Source organism: Lonchura striata, chromosome 20 (genome assembly GCF_046129695.1).
Source record: "Lonchura striata isolate bLonStr1 chromosome 20, bLonStr1.mat, whole genome shotgun sequence".
Lineage (NCBI taxonomy): Eukaryota > Metazoa > Chordata > Aves > Passeriformes > Estrildidae > Lonchura > Lonchura striata.
Window position 1 is genome coordinate 9,856,220 of NC_134622.1, and position 20,489 is coordinate 9,876,708.

Here is a 20,489-nt window from a genome sequence, read left to right on the forward strand (position 1 = left end):
ATAAAAATCAAAAAAATAAAAAACATCCCCATCAAATTTTCATGTGTTTTATTGAGGTGAACATACACATGGTCCACACAGTCAATGAAAATAGTCATAAAATAATTTAAGAACTTGTGTTGAAAGGTATTAGCAGCACCATTGGTATTGGAATAGCAGAAAACACATCTCGGGAGGGCAGTGATGCCTGGGGAAAATGCCACCAACTTGGAACAGGGGATGGGAATGGCTTTGTTAGATGCTCTGGGGAGTTGGAGTTTTTAAAACACATTTTTTTTTTGCTAAATACTTTTGACGATTATTATTACAAAAAATACAACTAAATAAGATACTGCATAGTATTTTAATTAACATAAAATCGACATGGAGGTGTGTAAAGCAAGACTCAAATCTCTGCTTCCACATACATTTCATTTCTGAGTAGAGAAATCTAAAATTTAAAACCAAAATATAGACCTAGTGTATTCTCTAAAAGACACACTTTAGGTGGAACGTATCAGACTACGAAAATACATATCTTCCATTTTGTTTAATAATTTACTTTAGTTAAAAAGTTGTGAAATTCTCCTCACGAGAAGCGTATACAAATTGATGACTTTAGTAAATTAACAAATTTTTTTTTTTATTTTACTTTCTGTTTTTTGTTTTTTTTTAAAACAAGGCCTAGCCCCGCCGTAACAATTATACAAGGAAGAAAAGAGACTACATTTATATGAAGGAATACAAATTTACACACATTTTACAGTGACTTAATACCCTACACATCTACAAAATTCACAGTTATAATACAAGCAAGTACAAGGCCGGGATAAAGCTGTTGGATACCAAAAAAAGTTCCTACTTTAAAAACAAAAGAAAAAAACCCAAATGAACGGGAAGAGCTTCAGCTGCGGCGGGCCGGGGAGGCTCAGCAGACGCACACGGCTTTGCGGGGCGGGTGGAACAGGGAGCTGCTGAGCTGCTTCTGCCCGCGGAGGCTGCGCCGCATGGCCAGGCGCGCCGGGCTCCGGCGCTGCGGGCCGGCGGCCGCGCCCCGCGCCAGCCCCCGCCGCGGCTTCTTCAGCGCCGGGCCCGAGTTGGACTCCTCCAGTGTCCGCTTAAAGCTGGCCGGGGGCGGCCTCTCCGCGTCCTGCGCCTTGCTGTGCCCGTTAGGGGACACCTTGAAGCCTTTTTGGTCCGTGCCTGAGTTGGCTGAGTTGGAAGGGGAGAGGCTGACCGACAAACCATTGCTGTAGGATTCTTGTAGCCTCAAAGCCAGGGCTTTGCTGCACTTCTCCTCCTGGGGGGCTGAATCCTTCGGGGTTCCTCCCGAGGAAGGTAAATTGCTTTTGGCAATCTCGTTTGGCAGCTCCAGGTATTTTTCTGAGAGCATGTTGCTGTGCAGGAGGGGAGGAATGGGCTCAGCAGAGTTCAGTCGTGGCCAGGGGTCATCTTCGACAAGCTGAGGGAAAAGGAAACAAAATACTTAGGGCATAAATATAATCATAGAATCACAGAGTGATCTGGGAAGGGACCTTCAAGATCACTTGGTTCCAAACTCTGCCATGGGCACAGACACCTTCCACTGTCCCAGCCGGCCTCGGACACTGCCAGGGACAGACTTTATTCTGTGAGGGTGCAGACAGTGTGTGGCACTTGGAGAATTTCCCTAAGCCTTATCAAAGGCAGGAGAATCCCACTCCACAGCAGATTCATCTCCTCTCCGTGTTGAGGGATGCAAACAATTCTAACTGGGATGTGAACGGCAGCTGCAGAGCACCGAGGGACCTGCAGGCAGCTGCTGGGAACTCGGGGAAAAGCAGTGCCTGTAAGCTCTGTCATCTGCAGCAGCAGCATTCCCAACGCTCAGCCAGGACTTCCCTCCAGACAGAGGCACTGCCCCCTGATTTATGTGTGCTCAGTGGCCAAAGAGCAGCAAGAGCCTCCTGACCTTTGTCATGTTCAGCACTCTCAGTTACTGCATAACCAGGCTATCAGGGGCTGGACACGCTCCTCCTCAAGCTGCCCACACCAAGGGGCAGTGTCAGCCAGCTAAAAATATTCCTGTTTGCTGTGCAGTGACACTTTTTATTGCCTATGGATCCCTCACAGCACATCCAGCCACTCCCTGGGAAGCACAGGCAGTGAGGAGCCGAGAGCCAGGCACTTCCTAAACTCTGCCCCTCATGTCCTGCAGCCCCTGAGAAGGGTTTGTGCCTCATTCTCAGTTTTACCAACAGAAAAATGGGGACAATACTTGCTCTCACTATCCACAGGGGGATTATGAAAGTTAGGGTTTATGCAGTGCCCTGAAGACAGGAATTCTGACCTTTTTAAAGATTTAATTGTGAAGTCGTCCCTGGTTACTCGGCAAGTCCTTCAATCGTAAATTTCAAGGCCACACTACACTCCCTCAGCAGAAGGCAAATGGCAGTTATTATTTTAAGAAAATCATGTGCTGGAAACTGAAATGCACGCTGCTGAATCAGTCAGGGACACATCTCAGTGAATAAACAGATGCTTCTGAAGCCACAACTCCAGGTTTAATAAAATGCACTCCAAAAGAAAAGATATCAGGATTGTTCCCAGCATCCACAGTGGTTTTCCACTCCTCTCTATTCCTCTGTGTCTCCCCATGTGTAGACAAAACCGTTTAGATAACATTCCTTTACTACACTTAGCTACACAAGAGGGAAGACCTTCATGAATGGAATTTTAAAGGTTATTCTTCATCTCAGTTCCTGCAGAAGCCAGAAGGACACCAGATCACACACAGAGAGCAGCTCTGGCAACACTACTTCAGCTGCTCAATTTAATTTCTGACATTCTCTCACATAAAACTTAGTTTTATGTTTTTCATTGTACAAGACATTTCATGCTGTGGCTCTCTTCCCCAGCATCTGCTGCTGGTGCAAACAGCTGAGAGTGAAGGGGGCTTTGGGAAGCCAAGGAAAGGCAGAGGATGGACTGCTGGAGAGTGATGTAACAAAACAGGAAAAATAAACCACGAATCAGCAACTGAGTTTCTCAACAAGCCAATCAATCTTCCTCACTGGCCTCAGGAATACTGGAATTAATTTGGTATTAGTAATTGCTACCAGAAGGACAAGCAATTAAGAAAGACTTTTGTTTAATTAAGAAACTTTAGTTTGCATCTATTTCCAAATTAATTGTTTTGGCAGGTAGCAGCTGTCAGGCAGCAAGGCCATCCCTGCTTCCCTCACAGAAACTGTGATAGAAAATTTTAGGAGCACTTAAAATTCAAATTTTGTTTTCCTCAAGATTTTACTAGGTTTAAAGCACTTTTCATGGATTTTGCTCTACTAGATGAAAGGGGAGGAGACAAAGTTGAAGCTTGCCATTTTATTAGCAGCTTGTTTCTCCCAAGGGAATGTTTAAAACTCCCTTTCTAATTTCTGCTTTCTTTTCCTTTGCCCAAAGGACAATTATCTGAAGATTCTGCAGAACATCAAAGGACAGTGACTTAAATCAGGAGCAGCTGGTAATTACTGAAACAAACAGCCACTCATAACTACACTCCAGCTCTTAGAGGGGGGAAAAGAAAAGCCACAACACAACAAAAACTCTCTGAAGAGCTCTGCTTTATGTTAACAACTCAAACTTGCAGCCTCCAGAAAGACCTTATGTTATGATGTCCCTGCCTCCAACAAAGAACATCAAATCAACCAGAGGAAGATAACGAGAACTCCTAGTACAGAAAGAAAATGTTCTTTACAGCAGCATGTGTTGGAACAAATTTAATCTTAAAAAAAAAAAAAAAAAATCAAAGCCCAACACCACCATAACCAAACAAACCCAAATCAAAGCACGCCCTGTCAGGAACAGGTTCATGATCTGCAATCCCTGGGCTGGGCAAGCTACACAAGAACCTGGCAAGGCAGGAAGAGAAACTGCCCAGCCTTAATTCTAAGGGGTGTGTTGGGTGGTTTCTTTTTTGTACCTCTGAGCCCCATTCTGGTTCCTCTCTGCCTCAAAAGGCTGCCTTGAATTTTGGGGAGGGTCTCGGGAAACTTACTTTAAGAGACAATGCATTTCAAGGTTTGTAAAGTAACAGTACTAATTTCTTCCACCTTAGGGAGGGAACACAGATCAACAGCTACCAATAAACAACCAGCAGCAATTCTGAGCATTCCTACATTGGAACACCAACGGCAGAGTGTTAAAGTTCTTTAATAAACATTGTTAAAAGTTGGCCCAGTCCTCAAAACCTTTGAGGATATAACTGTGGATTTCACAGAACATCCAGAGCTAGAAGAGACCCACAAGGATCACAGAATGGCAACGCTATGTTTTAACCAACTGAGCCAATCTCAGTAATAGATTATCTAGACATATACAGTAAAAATTAAAACCAGCAACATTAAAAAATGAGGCAAACTGACACCTGAGGAGTTTCTATGAGTATTTCTGAATCTCTGGCCATGTTCTGATCACCCCAGAGCTGGGGAGAGGCGGAAAGGAGGCACGGAGAGCCCTTACCTTGAGGGGGGGCGTGCAGCAGCGGGAGGGGGAGAGGCTGCCGGCATCGGGGCTGCTGTAGCTGGGCCCCTCGGCCAGGTTCAGCACCAGCTCCTCGTCGCCGTCCCAGCGGCCGCGCTCGCGCAGGGGCGCGATGCAGATGACGATGGCGCTCGTGTTGTCCGCCCGCAGCATCCGCTGCCGCCAGCGGCCCAGAGCCCGCCCCACCAGCATCCGGGCACAGGACTGCCGTGCCTCGCCCTGGGGACACAGGGACAGGGACACTGTCACACACGGGGACACTGTCACACACGGGGACACTGTCACACACGGGGACACTGTCACACAGGGCATCGCACACAGGGACACTGTCACACACAGGGACACCAGCATCCGGGCACAGGACTGCCGCGCCTCGCCCTGGGGACACAGGGACACTGTCAGGGACACTGTCACACACGGGGACACTGTCACACACGGGGACACTGTCACACAGGGCATCGCACACAGGGACACCAGCATCCGGGCACAGGACTGCCGCGCCTCGCCCTGGGGACACAGGGACAGGGACACTGTCACACACGGGGACACTGTCACACAGGGCATCGCACACAGGGACACTGTCACACACAGGGACACCAGCATCCGGGCACAGGACTGCCGCGCCTCGCCCTGGGGACACAGGGACAGGGACACTGTCACACACGGGGACACTGTCACACACTGGGACACTGTCACACACTGGGACACTGTCACACACTGGGACACTGTCACACTGTCACACACTGGGACACCAGCATCCGGGCACAGGACTGCAGCACCTCGCCCTGGGGACACAGGGACACTGTCAGGGACACTGTCACACACTGTCACACACGGGGGACACCAGCATCCGGGCACAGGACTGCAGCACCTCGCCCTGGGGACACAGGGACACTGTCACACAATGACACCAGCATCGGGCACAGGACTGCTGTGCCTCGCCCTGGGGACACAGGGACAGGGACACTGTCACACACAGGGACACTGTCATACAATCACACCAGCATCCGTCCGGGCACAGGACTGCCATGCCTTGCCCTGGGGACACTGTCACACACGGGGACACTGTCACACACGGGGACAGCAGCATCTGGGCACAGGACTGCCACACCTCACCCTGGGGACACACAGGGACACTGTCACACACGGGGACAGCAGCATCTGGACACAGGACTGCCACACCTGCACCTCATTCTGGGGACACACAGGGACACTGTCACACAGGGACATCAGCATCCAGGCACAGAACTGCTGCGCCTCACCCAGGGGACACTGTCACACAAGGGACACCACCTCACCACAAGGCACTTCATGCCACACACATCCCTACAAACCATGCCCCAAAGCACCTCCAGAAATACTAATTAAAACACATCTTCCTCTTAACTCCACCTTTAAATCAGTTTGTGGTATATTCCACATGTACACGGTGCTTTAAATAGCAGAAAGAGCTTGTAACACAGCAGTAGCTTGTGATAGGTTGGAACACAACCTACAGCCTTTCCAGAGCCCCTCGTGGGGTTTGCAGAGTGTTTATTCTCTGATGCTCCAATATAAATTCCCAACTGTTTTGGAAAATAAATCAGAGTAATTTAATTCAGTCTAAACAGTCTGCATTATAACATGCACCTTAATGTGAAATAAATTTAATGTTCAGACAGCATTTTGTGTAACTTCCTTAGAGAAGAAACTCATTATCTCTTTTATTACTTACAGGCAACACCCTGCTAGTTAAATTTCCCCAAAACATAAAGCAAATAATTTAAGCTATGTTAACACTCGTGGTATTTAGCATCAGCCACATTGTACCAACTTTTATGTTGTGGCAAAACCATCAATGTGCCTAAAGCCCACCAACTCTGCGGGGTACTTCTCATCCCTATCAGGCTGACCAATTTTTAGAGGTAACAAAGAAGAAATTTCCACTCTGAGTTCTGGCCACTGCTCTCACCATGAAATACTTCTTCTCCTCGTGATCCTGGCACATGGAGATGGCATCCTGAGGTGGGATCATGTTCCAGAGCCCGTCACTGCCAAGGATGATGTACTTGTGCTTCTGGGGGTCAATCGTGTGCACGCTGGTGTCGGGCTCGGGGGACACCACGAATTCCCCACTGTAGAAGTCGTAGCTCCAAAGATCACCTGGCAAAGCAGAAAACGGGTTGGAATTCTTATGTAACACATGAGAAATCTCACTCTTGGAAAACACAGAAAAATGTTCCATCCCGGAAAATCCAACACCATCAGTCTTGAGTCACCAGCAGGAACATAAAGAAATTCCAGCCCCGTCACTGCTCAGCTGCTGCCACCTTCTAATCCTCTTTAAACTAAATCAAGATGTAATCAGGGGTGTTCTACTCTCTTAAAACAAGTATTTGTAAAAAAAGGAGAAATTAAACAGATTAATACCTAGAAAATGGTGAAACCTTAACCACTCTCCAAAATAAAACCTATCTGAATTAATTGAGCTCTCCTCAAACAGAAGCAAAACCTTGCTTTGTTGATCCCACACCAAACGTGCAAGTATTCCTGTGCACAGGTGCCACAGGGAAGGGACACAGAGAAAGCAAAGGAGGAGACTGAAGCCTTTTCCCTGTTAAATAAATCCCCTTTGCCTTTCCTTTTCCTCCCACAGCTCGAGCATCACTTGCAAGGCCACACGGAAGGTTCTCTGCAGCCGAACACCACGTGCCAAGTCTGGGAGCTGGACAGAAGCCACAGGAACACAGACACTGCTGGGCTCCAGCAGGAGGGCAGCAAATAAGAGCTCAAGCCTCTCCCTGGGATGGCCTGGTGCAGGGAACATTTCTATTTTTAAATGTCTCTCACTGTGTGAATGAGTTTGGGGTCACCTCGCCAGAAACAAAGCTGAACAATGCATCCGAGTCAAATCAGTCCCTGGTTCAAGAGCTCCCTCCAAACCATCCTCAAATAAAAACCACTCCAGCAGAAAAATGCATTTCCATATCAATTTATTTCTATTCTATTTATCAAGTACACTTCAAAAATTAAAAACATTTTCTAAGGCTAGGCCTTCAAATCAATAATAGTAATTATTTGCCTTAACACCTCTTTTTAAAATTTATTTCCATGTTCATAAGCAGCTTCCTGTAGTGATAAGCAGCAAAAAGTAACATTATTATTACTGCAAACACTGGCTACATTTCTATGTGCAGAACACAGCTTTAGAAGCAGAAATTAATTGAACTGTCAGAGCTGAGCAGCAAACAGAAGCTCAACAATTCAAGAGTAAGGTTTTGTCAGGCTCTTCCTTTGCTTTTTGCTGGACAAAGGCCTGGAGCTTCTTCCACATCCATCAGCACCCTTTTAAAGACAACAAATAAGCTTTTTGTCTTCCTCCTTGCCTCCATTAGCTTTGCCTTAAGCTATCAACCAGTTGAAAAGACTCTTCCAGAAGCAGGAAAAGGAATACTTCAACTCAATTACCCCAACTCCACCACAGCCCATCCTCATTAAAGCCCCGCTCCCACAAGCACATGCTGCTAATGAGAGCTAATTAAAAGCCAAGCCTGCTCCGACAGAGGTGCACTCGGCTGCCACAGGCTGCCGACAAAGCCAGCTGGCAGAGAGATCAAAATAAATACTGAAACAGGAGAGCTGAGCAATTCTTGCATGTGAACTGCCACGGAAAGTCCTCCTGCACTCCCGAGTTTCTCACATCGCTCTGGCACAGCCACAGCAGGTAAAACTAACAAGAGCAGCATCACTTAGCAAAATATATCATATTTTTATACTTCCATTTGCCAGTTTGTTCATACTCATGTGGGAGAAATGACAAAATGTTATTAGCTGAATCAGGTTTTTAATTAAAAACACAGTGCTGGGTGATAAAAATAACCTGATGTTCATTAATTTGAGTTCTTTAATACGTGTGTCATCGTGTCCATCTGCTGCCCTTCCCGAGGAAACAGCCAAGCACTCATCACACTGACTCCAGGGGATCTGCTCCAAGAGAAGGAGGCTCCTCACAGGGATAACGGGGAATATCACAAGGCCAGCTCCAAGGATCACAAATTTCTGAAGGGCACAGCGTGAGCCCACAGCCCCTTCCACCCCTGAGCCCACCACGGCCAGCCCATCTCACGGGGAGGGGAACATTTCTATTTTTATTTCTTGTTTTTCCCTGAAGGGCAGAGCTCCCCAACCTAAGGCAAAGCTTTCTGGAGCTGCTGCCCAGCTGTGCCCCCCTTTCCCTGCCCAGCTGCAGAAGTTTAACACCCCAGCAGTACAAACCTGCAGAGGTATTTTCTGTGGCAGCCTCTGTACAGCTCTGGGAAGGGAAAAGGGAGAGGGGAGCAGGCCAAAAGCAGAGAACACGTTTCCCTGAGCATTTCAAAGTGCTCTGAAGTCTTTAATTGTGTTCCAAAGCAAGCTGGCAGAGCAGTGACCCTCTGGCAGCCTGGCATGTGCCAGAGGCTGGTGTTCCAGGCTCTCATGCTTCCATTTGGGAGCCAGACTATTTTTGCTCCGAATTAAAACCCAAACATTTACAAAACTCTTGACAATTTTGTTCTTTAAAAACTTACTGGGAGTATTTCTTTCAGTGCGAGTTTGCATATTTCTTTTCCAAACTAAAAAAAAAAAGTTATTAATGTAGCTCCTTCCATATCTTCCAGAAAAACCTGTTTCTTAGTCCTGACTCAAACCAGAATAATATACAGAGATCTCCAAGGCATCTTACAAAATGAAATAGATGTTTGAAATCAGACACTAAAAGAGCAGGAAACTAATTCAGCTGCCTGTAAGAATGTATCAAACTAGGCAGTCTCTCTTACTGTTACCTTGTAAAATACAACAACAAAGCTATTTCTAAGTCAAGTGCTGCCAGGAAAGTAATGGTAGTTACAAACAAAAACATCCATCATGTAAGTGGGCTGGACTGGATTAAGCCCAAAGCCTTCTTAGAGTAAAAGCATGTCCAGAAATTGCATAAATCAAATCTTTCATTTCAGTTTCTGGAGATGCTGTTTTGCATATAAAAAGGGCTTTTGATTTTAATAGAGGAAAGAAAAAACTTTACTTTCATAACTCAGTCCAAAATAAAACCTCAGTTTGATTAATCCCAGAGCTTTTTAAATCAAAGTTTTTCTCCACAAGGAGCCACAGGTGCCCTCACATGATGCATGTTACACACAGATCCCCAGAGCAAAGCACACACTGCATTTGGCACAGCACATTTATCATTTTGTCTCAGGGCTGAAGAAAATTGTACAAGCTACAGCAAGATATCCTGAGGACAAGAAAAGAATCCCAAACGCACCCCACGTTTGTCTGTTTTTATAGAGATAAAACAGAAAAATAATTATAAATAGAAGCTGGAAATTGCTGTAAATACAACTTACACAATTTCATGTGACTCAGGTTCATGGCCTACAATGGAGCAAGAAGGAAAATCTGAGTGGCAGCTGTGCCCACTCTATTTGGTAATTTAATTTTAAAAACCAGTTAAATGCATGTAAACAACCCTAAAATCTTACACAGCAATTTCCTCAGATCAGTTGAGGTCAGCCATAGCCTCTTCTCCAGGATTTCATGGTATGTGCATTCAGAGAGCTTCACAGAGCAGCTCTGGCATCCAGTCAGTTGTTCTGGAAAACAGCTTCCCTATCCCTGTCAAAGATTCCTGCAGCAGCTGCCCGTGGGTTCCCTGTTCTGCTGCTGAACTGCTCCTAGAGGGCAGCAGGAAATCCCTGCTCTTGGGCAGAGTCAAACCTGTCCTGTGGAAGCTGCTCCACCTGAAATAGGGGTGAGTCTATTGTATTCTACATTAAAAAAAAAAAGAAAGCAGAGTTCATGTTCCCACAGGAGGGAGTGGTTGAACTAACGGGCTCCTGGCTCAGGTTTCATCCTTCATTCATTTAAACACCTCCAGCAGTGCCAGGTAATCCCTCACCACACATTCTTGAGTACCTATTACAAGGCAAATCAGTATATTAAAAAAAAAAGATGCTCTCATTGCCCAGAAAAGGTCAGCAGAAGTAGCTGTGAAAACACAGAACTACAGCTTAAAATGGTTTATTAGAAGATACAGCAACCTGCTGTGTGCATTAAAGCATCTTACAGATGCTCTACAGGGACAGCACAAAGCCCAAATACTTCTGACTTGTTATGGAGCTATAAATAAACCAAGCATTATTTAAATACTTAAATACAGCCACTGTGCATACCACAAATGCTCATTTTAGGGTAGAAGGGCACTTCTGACAATCAGAATGGGGAAGGGTATGTCAACAGAATTAATCTGGCCACAAGGATTCCTTACGCAGCCGGATTTTCTGCTGGCTGACTGCAACTTTTCCACTTTATTCCTACTAAAACCTTTCTTCAACTCCTTCAGAGTGCATTAGACTTAAAGATTGGGGGATGAGACTACATCAAGATATTTTAAAGTGTTGTAAGAGAGAGATAATTAAAATACCATCTATGATATAAATTTTAGGGGTTTTAATCAGATAATCTCCCCCATTTTAAATAAAATAAATTCCCAACTCTAAGCTTCTCTGTTGAGAGATTCCTCTTGTCCTGCTAAAAATTTTTATCCAGGTTGGGACCAGGCAGGAGGGGAGGCTGGTCCCAGCATGGGGTTTGAGCTTTCAAATCCCAAAATTGATAAGAGATAGGTGTTCCCATTTTTTGGACCTGAAAACTCTCCAGTAATCCTCTCTTCATGCACTTGCTGGCAAAGAATGCACTGGGGGCTAACAAATGCATGGTTCCTTGAACTCCCATCTGCACACAAACCCCAGCCAAATCCTTTTGTTCAGTTTGCTGGGAGCAATCAGATCAAAAGCCAGTCAGCTCTTTAGACAGGCAACAAACTTACAATCACAGGAACAAAAGATGCATCAAAATTAAGCGTTCACATTTTGCAATCCAGAAATAACACTTTCCATGTCCTGCAGGAGGGAACAACAGGAATGTGCTGCTCAGGGGATGAAGGTTTTTTTGCAACTCATTTATTAGCTCCCAAGGATTCACTCAAATTCTCAAGTCAGTTCTCCTAACCACAAACTCTATCCTACTTGAAATATAACACATAAAGACTTTTAAATACTGAGAAAAAGTCCTTAAAATTAAAATTTTTAATTTTCAGGCACCTGTGACGCCTTGCTTGACACACAGCTGACTCTTCCATGTTCATTATCACTGCAAACTTCTCCTTAACTCTGGACAAATCCCTGCGGCAGAGCTATTCCTGCCTGTGAAATCAGACCCAGCAAGGCTCTGGAATGAGCCAGACCCTGGTCCCAGAACAGCCTGTCCCCACGGGCACTGCCAGCTGACCCAGGAGCACTGACAGCACTGCCACGGGCCTGCCAAGCTGCCAGGCAGGAGTTACAGCACAGCTCTTACAGGTAAAAACCACACTCCCACCAGCCAAACCTGTTCTGGGTACCCCTGCAGAGAGGCCTCTTCACTGCACACAGGTAAAAAAACATGAGCAGCCAAAGATTGGCATTCTGCAATTGAATTTAAGGAGAAAAATGACCAGAAACACTAACACTCATGGGTAAGAGATACCCAATAATTCAGTTAAGAAGTACTTCTCAAAAAAAATCATCACAGGATATTCCAGGACAATTTCTAGTCCTGCAATATCTCTTTCTGTCCTTGGAATGAGGTGCTCTCCTCAAAGACAGTTTCTCTCAGTTCTAGTGCTCCCATAAAGGCAAGTTAAACAGATTTGACTTTCATCCCATTCTATGCCGAGTCTTAAAAAAAAAATATCCACAAAAGAAAGACTGAAGCAATACACCATCCAGCAAAACTTCATTTCTGGTGCAAATGAAAATGTGCAAGCCCTGTGTGTCTCCAGGAGGGAAAACACATTTGCCTCCTTCTCACTGAGATAATGGGACTGTAATTTTTGACTAGTTGGTGGTAAAATTAAATCCCATCCTTGTAGGGCTGACACTGAAAACCCTGCACGTTGTAAGTCACGTTCTTCTCTCCCCAGTTGCAGCATTATTCAAAAAAATGCAGTACTATTGTATTAAAAACACACTTTTCAAGGCCCAGAATTTGAGAAGGCAAGCGAGGAGACCTCTGTAAATTCAGTGTTTGAGCAAAGGCAGGGATGAACTGAGCTGAGGGCACTCACCCAGGGCCCTGGCCACGGCCAGGAAGGGGATCTGGTCGATGACGGTGCTGCGGCGCACGGGGCCGTTGTGGGTCAGCCGAGGCCTCTTCCACACCACACGGTTCACACCAGACTTATTGATCACACTGAAAGCACCAGACAGGGCCAGAGGTTAGCAACAGCAATGAGGAAGTTGGTGTCAATGAGGCAAAACCAGGTAAATGTGCAAATGTGGAGGTAATAACGATGGCACGCTCGGGGAAGTTCCTATTTCAAAACACTCGACAGCACTTTGATACTTTTGTAGAAAGCCAAGGGGAAAAGTGAGAGATGAGGGGCAGAAGAAAATAAAAAGTGAGGTAATGAAGACCTGAAAGAAATTCCGTCTAGTTACAACATATGCAAGAGTGTCTTTTTAATCTGTCAGAGACAGAGCAGAACTGGATTTGCCTCCCTCACATGAGGACCTTCAACATCAGCTCACTCAGGTGTAAATTCCACACAGTTCCTCCTTCAGTGTTCTCCATCTCCCAAAATTTGGCTGTACAGAGCAGCATGGCACAGTTGAAACAAGAGGAAAGAAAGGAGCAGCCTCCTGAAAAGATTTGCTGATGGAAGGAACACCAACAGGAGGCAGACACAAAAGAGGAATTGTCCCGGGCTGGTGTCTGCAGGAAGCAGGAGATAGGGAGAACAGCTCTGCATTTGCATGTGAACACCTGCTCCGAGGCACTGAGCACTGCTTGGCTCTCCCAGATGGCATTGGAGGGTCAAAGGAGCCACAGAGCAAATAACTGGGGCAGCTGTGTCAGGCAGGGAAGAAAGAAGAACAAATATGAACCATCAAGGAATAAGAGCTAATGAAACCAGGAACTAGCAAAGTTTGGTCCCAACCAAGTTAGGAACTGGATACTTGAAAGTTCCTTTCATCCAAGGGAACAGCCATTGGTAATTGGAAACTGAGCAGCTCTGGAACAGCCTCAAGATTCCCCATGCTGAAGCCATTCAAGATGCACTTCCTGACACTTCAAAGGCCTTAACGACTGCAAAGTCACAAACACCACATCCTAAAACCTGATCTCATCCACTTGTACAGCTAATGACCACACAGAGCTCACTTCAGTCACTATTGGAAAGAAAACCTCATCCCACACTCAGACTGTCACTGGGAAAATAGCATTTTAATGAAGACTCCCTCATGCTCTCTCATCAAGTGTTCCCAGTTTGCTCTCATGAAAGACCAGGCATTCCCAAGCACAGCTGCACAGTTCCACCTCACTCCCACCACATGCCTCACAATCAGCCTGGGAAAACCAGGAGGAGCTCCAGTAAAAATAAAAAAAAAATAAAAATTAACCATTCTTGGAGATACTAAGTTTCAGAGGATGCTTCTTTGCACCTTCAGAGATTTCCAGTCTCTGAGAAACATCCTAGAAACCCACAGCAAAACTGCCTCTGGACAACTCCCACCTGCCAGAGGCACAGATACCTGCAGGTTAATGGGCTGAGAGCATTTCCAGATGAATGATGTCAGCAGGAAAAGCTTCAGTGATCCCTGCTCCGAGCAGCAAACCGTGCCCATCCATCTGATGCAGCACTGGGAGGACACAGAGCTTCCAGATCCCAGCTCTTGGAGTTGTCTCCAAACATTTGTGCCATCTGACAGAGCCCTGCCTGCTCACCCTCACTCCCAGGGAACACACACCAGCTCAGGTGTGCCAATATCTGCCAGCTCCTGCCAGGGAAGGAATGGCTCCTGGAAGGACAGGTGCTAAATTGTGGTGTTAGAACAGCAAAGGGAGAGTTTTATTTCAAATCCAGGATTTTTCTCATGTTCCCTAAGCAGAAGTTTTGAGGAACCTATTCAACAGCTGCCATTGTCATCTTGGGGACAATGCAGGATGCCTGAGAAATCAAAGAGTGCTGTGACAAACTGGACATTCCAGACCTTGTATCATTTTACCTATGTGAAAAGGCAATTTGCACAACATGAAGGTTCCTCAGAATTTAAAGGAAAATAGGCCAAAAATGAACATCTCTGCTTGCAAAAAGTTGTTGGTGAACATTTAGAACTGTAACCACCCCTCAGCTGCATGATCCACCAGAAAACTAAAATTCTGGATATACCATAAACCACTAGCAAGAAACACAACTGTGTAACAATGGATCCCTGTAATTTATTCCTCAGTAAGCTGTAAGAAAAATTAAGAGGACAAAAGAAGAATAGCAGAGATTCAGCTCCTTGTGTGCCCACCCACAACAAGCTCAAGCTTAGTGAAAGGAGACAAACCTACCTGCCCCCAAGGCCTTCAATTCTCTCCCTTTCTTTGGGAAGTTCTGGCTTGTGGTCCTGTGTCACCTCCACAGCTCTCACAAAGTCATCCTTGGGGTCATCCTGGACCCCCAGCACCACTCCCGAGTCACCCACGTGGGCCACGTACATCTTGGAGCCACGGATGATCACCACGCTGGCCGTGGTCCCCGACGTGCTGGGCAGGCCTGTCATGGTCTTGGGCCACTCTGCTGCAAGGAGAAACCAGGCAAACAACAGACAAAAAGCACAGGTTTAGTTCTGGGGAACTGGGAATGTTGTGAGGGGTGCCTCCCTCTGAGGCTTGGGGGATGTCACAACAACAGCCAGGCCAAGAGGCGTCCCCAGGTCCCCCCACTCCTTGGACATCCTTCCCCAGCCTCAGCTCAAACTGACACAGCATCAAAACACCACAGCAGGGCTCTAAAAACTGCCTCCTCTGGTTTGGTATTCCAAGCATCACTAGAACACGGGGGAAGATGTGCTCCTTGGGGGTTGAACAGGATCAATGAAGTGTTTCATTGAGAGCTACTCTTCACTTCCCTGTCTGAAGGAGTAGAAATGTCCTAAATTCAGTTATTTTGTCTGGATATTTGATTGGCAATCAGGATTTGTGGACATTCCTGATCCCCTTAGGAGGGAGAAAACCTGCTATTTTACTTTCATAGGCTGAACAGCAACATTTTGTGCTGAATGACATCTCAAATGTTTTACTCACATTTCCCTTTTCTGAATAATTCAGACTATCTCAGTGTGCTCTCCTTAAATTCTACAGGAGGTATCCCTGGGATTCAGAGTAATAACAACAACATCTGGTTAGGGAAATCTTCAACTGCTTTGCCCTCAAACCACTTCTATGAACTTGCTGTTACACTACTCTCCCCAATTACATCCCATCCAAATTTCTCTTTCATGCCTTTCCTATTTTTGTGTCTACACACACAAGTTCATCTTTCCCCAAGAGTGCACAAACTGAGACAACACCCCCATGGAGCCACAGCCCAGCCACACCATCCTCCTCCCCACCCCAGCACCCACAAAAGCAGGCTGAGCTCCCAGTTATCAGTTGATTCCAACTGCCAACAGCAACCTCATGTTTCTTCTTCGCTGCACCCACTCAGCATCTTCAGACAAATTCCAAAGGGAGCCTCATCTCCCTGTCACATTCTATCTCCTGCACTTCACAAGTCAGGCTCACACAGCACAACACGAGAACTCCACCGTGACACAAGCTGTTTGCAGGAAATACCCAGCTCAGGCTGCCAAAGCACTGCATTCTCTATTTGTGCCTGTGGCACAACAAACACAGGGCAAATAAACACACGAGGAAAGAAAAGGAAAACCCAGTTATACCTTATCCTCTGTGAAAACAGCTATTTTAACCTTCTAAAGCTGTAAACAGAATAAAAAAAAAAATTAAGAACTTCAGTTCTAGTGGCACTGAATGATGTTCTGGTGCCTGAGGGAAGAAGACATGGAAGAGGTAATGGAAAAGAAGAATTTGGAGAAGCAGAATTCACAGGCAGGATGAAGATAAAAGTTGCATTTCCTCAGTGTGAGCTACCAAGACATCCAGCTCCAGCACAATTTAAACATTTAAGTTCCAAGAGTTCTAGCTTTGTGTTCTAAATACTAAAACACTTTCTCCCTAGGAGCAGCTTTATTTCAAGAACACAAACATTCAATCAGCTTATTGGAAGTACTTTGGCAGTTTTAACTGTGGATATTAAATCTAACACATTCCAAAAGGAAAGCAAACAAGGGAGGGAGCCAAGTGGTAATGAGGACTTCAACCATGTACTTAACAGAAAACAAGCTGCAACTAATGAGTTTCTGTCAGTGTAACAACCTCTGAACAGCAATAAAATGTATTAGAGAGTCAAATCAGTCTTTATGGGGACGCAGAGCAGAGAGAAGGAAATCACCCACTTGTGGGAAAAAGAATGATGCAGCAGCCGCAGATTTTAGGCTCAACAAAACCCGGAATTATCTGCCCGTCATCCTAAAATTGCAATTCATGCCTTGCTCCTGTTCAGAGATAAGTATTAGATACAGCCCAGTCCTCTCTGTAGAGATTGTCTCACCAGGAACCAGCAAAAGTGTCAAAACTTCTGAGCTTTCTTCTGATCTCAAGTACTAAAATCAAATCCATGCATCCAACTCCTCCATGGATCAGGAGCATCAACAGCATATCTTTCTAAAACATTTTCCCCCCTCTACTTGAAAAGCACTGCCCTTTACACTCAGCTTTGTAACTTTGAACTCATAAACTCTAATGAGTAGCTTCCAAAATGAACTCTTACTCCAGAAGATCTTTGACATTCAGAGAATTTTCTTACTGCAGAATTAACGCCAAAAACAATCAATGGGTATTTTTCTGGTTTAGTTTTTCTGGTACTGTCATGATCAGTGTGGTTTGTGTCTATCAGGGGATACCCTACAGAACTTCCAACAACCAAGAGAGCAGCTGAGTACAAGCTTCCCTTCCAACAGCCAACTGGAAGCAATAAAGACTCCATCCTCCACCCCAAAATTCCAAACCATTCTCCCACACCCTTCAAGATACCAACACAGCCAGGCTCCACTTCATGTCCACAGGATCACCACCACACAGTTAAAAAGCTGCTTTACACGTGGTAATATGGAAAATTATTGCCTGTCAGTAGAATTCACACTGGGACTCCATAACAGGATGAAGCAATAAACTAGAGATAATGATGGGCTTGTCCCGCAGAACTCGGGCTGTTAAGCACGTGCAGCAGGAATCAGGAGGAGCAAACATGCTCTGGAGTTCACTAAACAGCCCACCTCGAGGTGCCATCAAAGGCTCCCAGCCAGAGCTGTGCTGTTTCTCACAACAATTTAAATTGCTTCCACAACCCCGGTGCTGTTTGCTAAACACCCATTACTAAACAGAGCTTCCTGCACTCTTCTCCTCCCAGCCTTGGTGCTCACACAGAGTTCCAGTGACAAATAACACACCAGGGCCACAACAGCCAAAAAACTGAACCCCTTATCTTCCCCCAGCCCATGCCATGTCCCCCTGTTCACACATTTTGCTCCTTATCACCCAGCCCTGCAGCCCAGGAGGCTGCACACCCCATTGCCAAGGATGTGGTCAAGTTCGGGTGCTTCTTAAATTCACACCCTTCCCTCTGTACCCTCAAATTTACTGCTCCTTCCCCCGATATCTCCTCAAGTATCTGACATTTGCACAACTTCTCTATTTTGCTATTGAAGAAAAAGGAAAATGAAACTGTCATTACCCCACACCCCTCCTAAACCACTCACTGGAAGCCCAGGGTGCTCTGAGCACAATTCTTGCTTTTCAGGTTTCCCTCCCAAGCCCAGCTGTCACTGTCGCTATTCTGGATCCAGTTTTACCGTGTTCCACACCTCCCTTCACATGCTGAACTCTGCTCTTGCTTTTTCTCTGAAGCTTTGGAATGCCTAAATGCACAAACGATACACACATTCTATATAAACAACCACACTCTAAGTCAGAACCTTCATCTTAGGAAGAAGAAAAGCCTTTCAGAAACTCAAACTGCAGCCTCACAAGACCTCGGGGAGAAGGATGAGTACAGGAATGATGACTGTCACTTGTCTGGGCATGCTCCTGTCCTCAACATTGACTTCTTTACAGCTTATATGCTACTGCAATTAAACAACTAACACATACGTAAATACTAATGATGATATATATTTATATCTATCAAAACCATCCTCAGGATACTAAGGATGCGTTTTCTATTTGTCAGGGACATTGAGTGTTCCCCCATGCTCACATATGAGCGAGTTATAAACCAGCCACATTTCAATTCTTCCATCAGGACTCACAAAAACAATCAGAAGCACCGCTAGGGAAAAAACATTCCCAGAGCATTTCGGTTTGTTAAAATTACTTTTTGTTTTTTCCCCTTTTCATGACGCAAAGGAAATCTAAGGGGGAGTTCAGTGCGATTACCCAAGGCAACAAGATGAAAACCTTCCCAACGAATCGAATTTGCAAATTGACGCTTAACACCCTGAAAACAAACTGCAGCCCTACCACCGCACCATTCCCAGCAGCGTATCCTCGCCTTGTGTTTACATCTCTCTCCTCGCAGCGTGCCCTCCAGTTTTTCTCGCTCTCCGCAATTACCCGGCGGGGCGGCCGGGCTGCCCTCCGCGGTTCCCGGGGATGGCAGCGCCGGAGGGAGGGCAGCAGGAGGGAGGGAGGCACTCACGGTAGCGCGGAGAGGGGGAGGAAAAGGCGGCGCGGGGGCAGCGGAGGGTCCGCGGCGGGCGCTGGCACTTACGCAGCTTTTTCCACATGGCGCGGTGGCAGGCGATGAAACCCTTGCGCAGGGCCGCGCACACCTCGGCCGGCTTCGCCGAGCAGAAGCCCTTCTGCTTCTTGATGAAGCCCCACAGGTTCTCCCGGGCGAACTGGGCCGCCTCCCGCCCGCCGTGCCCGTCGCACACGGCGAAGAAGGCGACGGAGCGGCGCGGCCGCCGCCCGGGGCCGGTGCCGGGGGGCTGCGCCCCGTCCTCGGCCGCCCGCGGGGTCGCCCCTCGCCGCCGCCCGCTCTCGGCCGGGGGCTCGGCGGCGCTGGGGCCTGCGGGCGCCGCTCCGCCTTTGTGCGCCCCGGCCGGCGGCGGCTCGGGCTCCACCACGATGTGGGTCACGTCCTCCATGTATTTCCTGCCGCCCTGGTCGGAGAACACGCTCACCCCGAGCGCGTACGGCCCCTCCATGGGGAGAAGCGGGCGGCGGCTCCCGCCGCTGCCCGCCCGCCGACGACTATTGCTGGAGACGGCGGCGGCGGCGCCCGGGCATGTCCGGCCGCTCCCGCTGCCGCTCGCTGCGCCCGCCGGAACGGGAACGGGCCCGGCCCGCCCAGCGCCCCCTGCCGGCCCCGCCGCGGCGGAAGGGGCGGCGGGCGCGGCCGGGCTCCGCCGCGCCCCCTGCGGCCGGCGGGTGGGAGCCCGAAGCCGCGACAGAGGGAGCCCGGGCGGGACGGGAGCCGCCGGTCCTGCGGCTCTCCCTGCCCAGACACGCCAGCAATCCCCCCGGGCAGCGCTGTCCGAACGCTCCTGGAGCGCCGGCAGCCTCGCGGCCATGCCCATGCCCTGGGGAGCCCAGCAGTCTCAGAACCTTTCCTGACACAACTCGAGGCCGGTCCCTCGGGCGCTGTCGCTGCCCCTCCTGTCGCCCTCACGAGGAAGGTGCAGGGAGCGATGAGTGTCCCCCAGGTCCCACGCGACCCAAAAAGGCTTCACAAAGCTCAGCATCACAAGTAGGATGCAGGACGGGGAGCGCAAGATTCCTCCCCTTGCTCCAGGAACTGTTACTCAAGTCACTGAGCTGTTACTCTGCTCTCCTGTCCCAGGAACCCCACTGTTGCTCAGACCCCCCGTATTTCCCCGCTCCTTGCTTTCATCCCCGTTTTCCCACTCGATTCCCACCGATGACCCCTCTGGAATTACACATCCTGGCACGGTTTTATGCTCATGACCGTTTAAGACGTTTCCTTCACGCTGGAGGGGTTTGTGTATTTCGGTTTTATAGCTGAAATGCCAGACATTGTTTTA

General features: G+C 47.4%; 1 protein-coding gene across 1 annotated transcript; it reads right to left on the reverse strand.

The window, feature by feature from the left end:
* Positions 1–31: 31 nt before the first annotated feature.
* Positions 32–19,761, reverse strand: PPM1D (protein phosphatase, Mg2+/Mn2+ dependent 1D). Its single transcript, XM_077787572.1, has 6 exons — positions 19,214–19,761; positions 14,896–15,124; positions 12,623–12,747; positions 6,452–6,642; positions 4,480–4,719; positions 32–1,441 (listed from the first exon to the last, which is right to left on the reverse strand). Exons 1-6 carry the CDS (start codon positions 19,650–19,652, stop codon positions 908–910), a joined length of 1,758 nt encoding a protein of 585 aa, XP_077643698.1. The 5' UTR covers positions 19,653–19,761; the 3' UTR covers positions 32–907.
* Between the last annotated feature and the right edge of the window lie 728 nt (positions 19,762–20,489).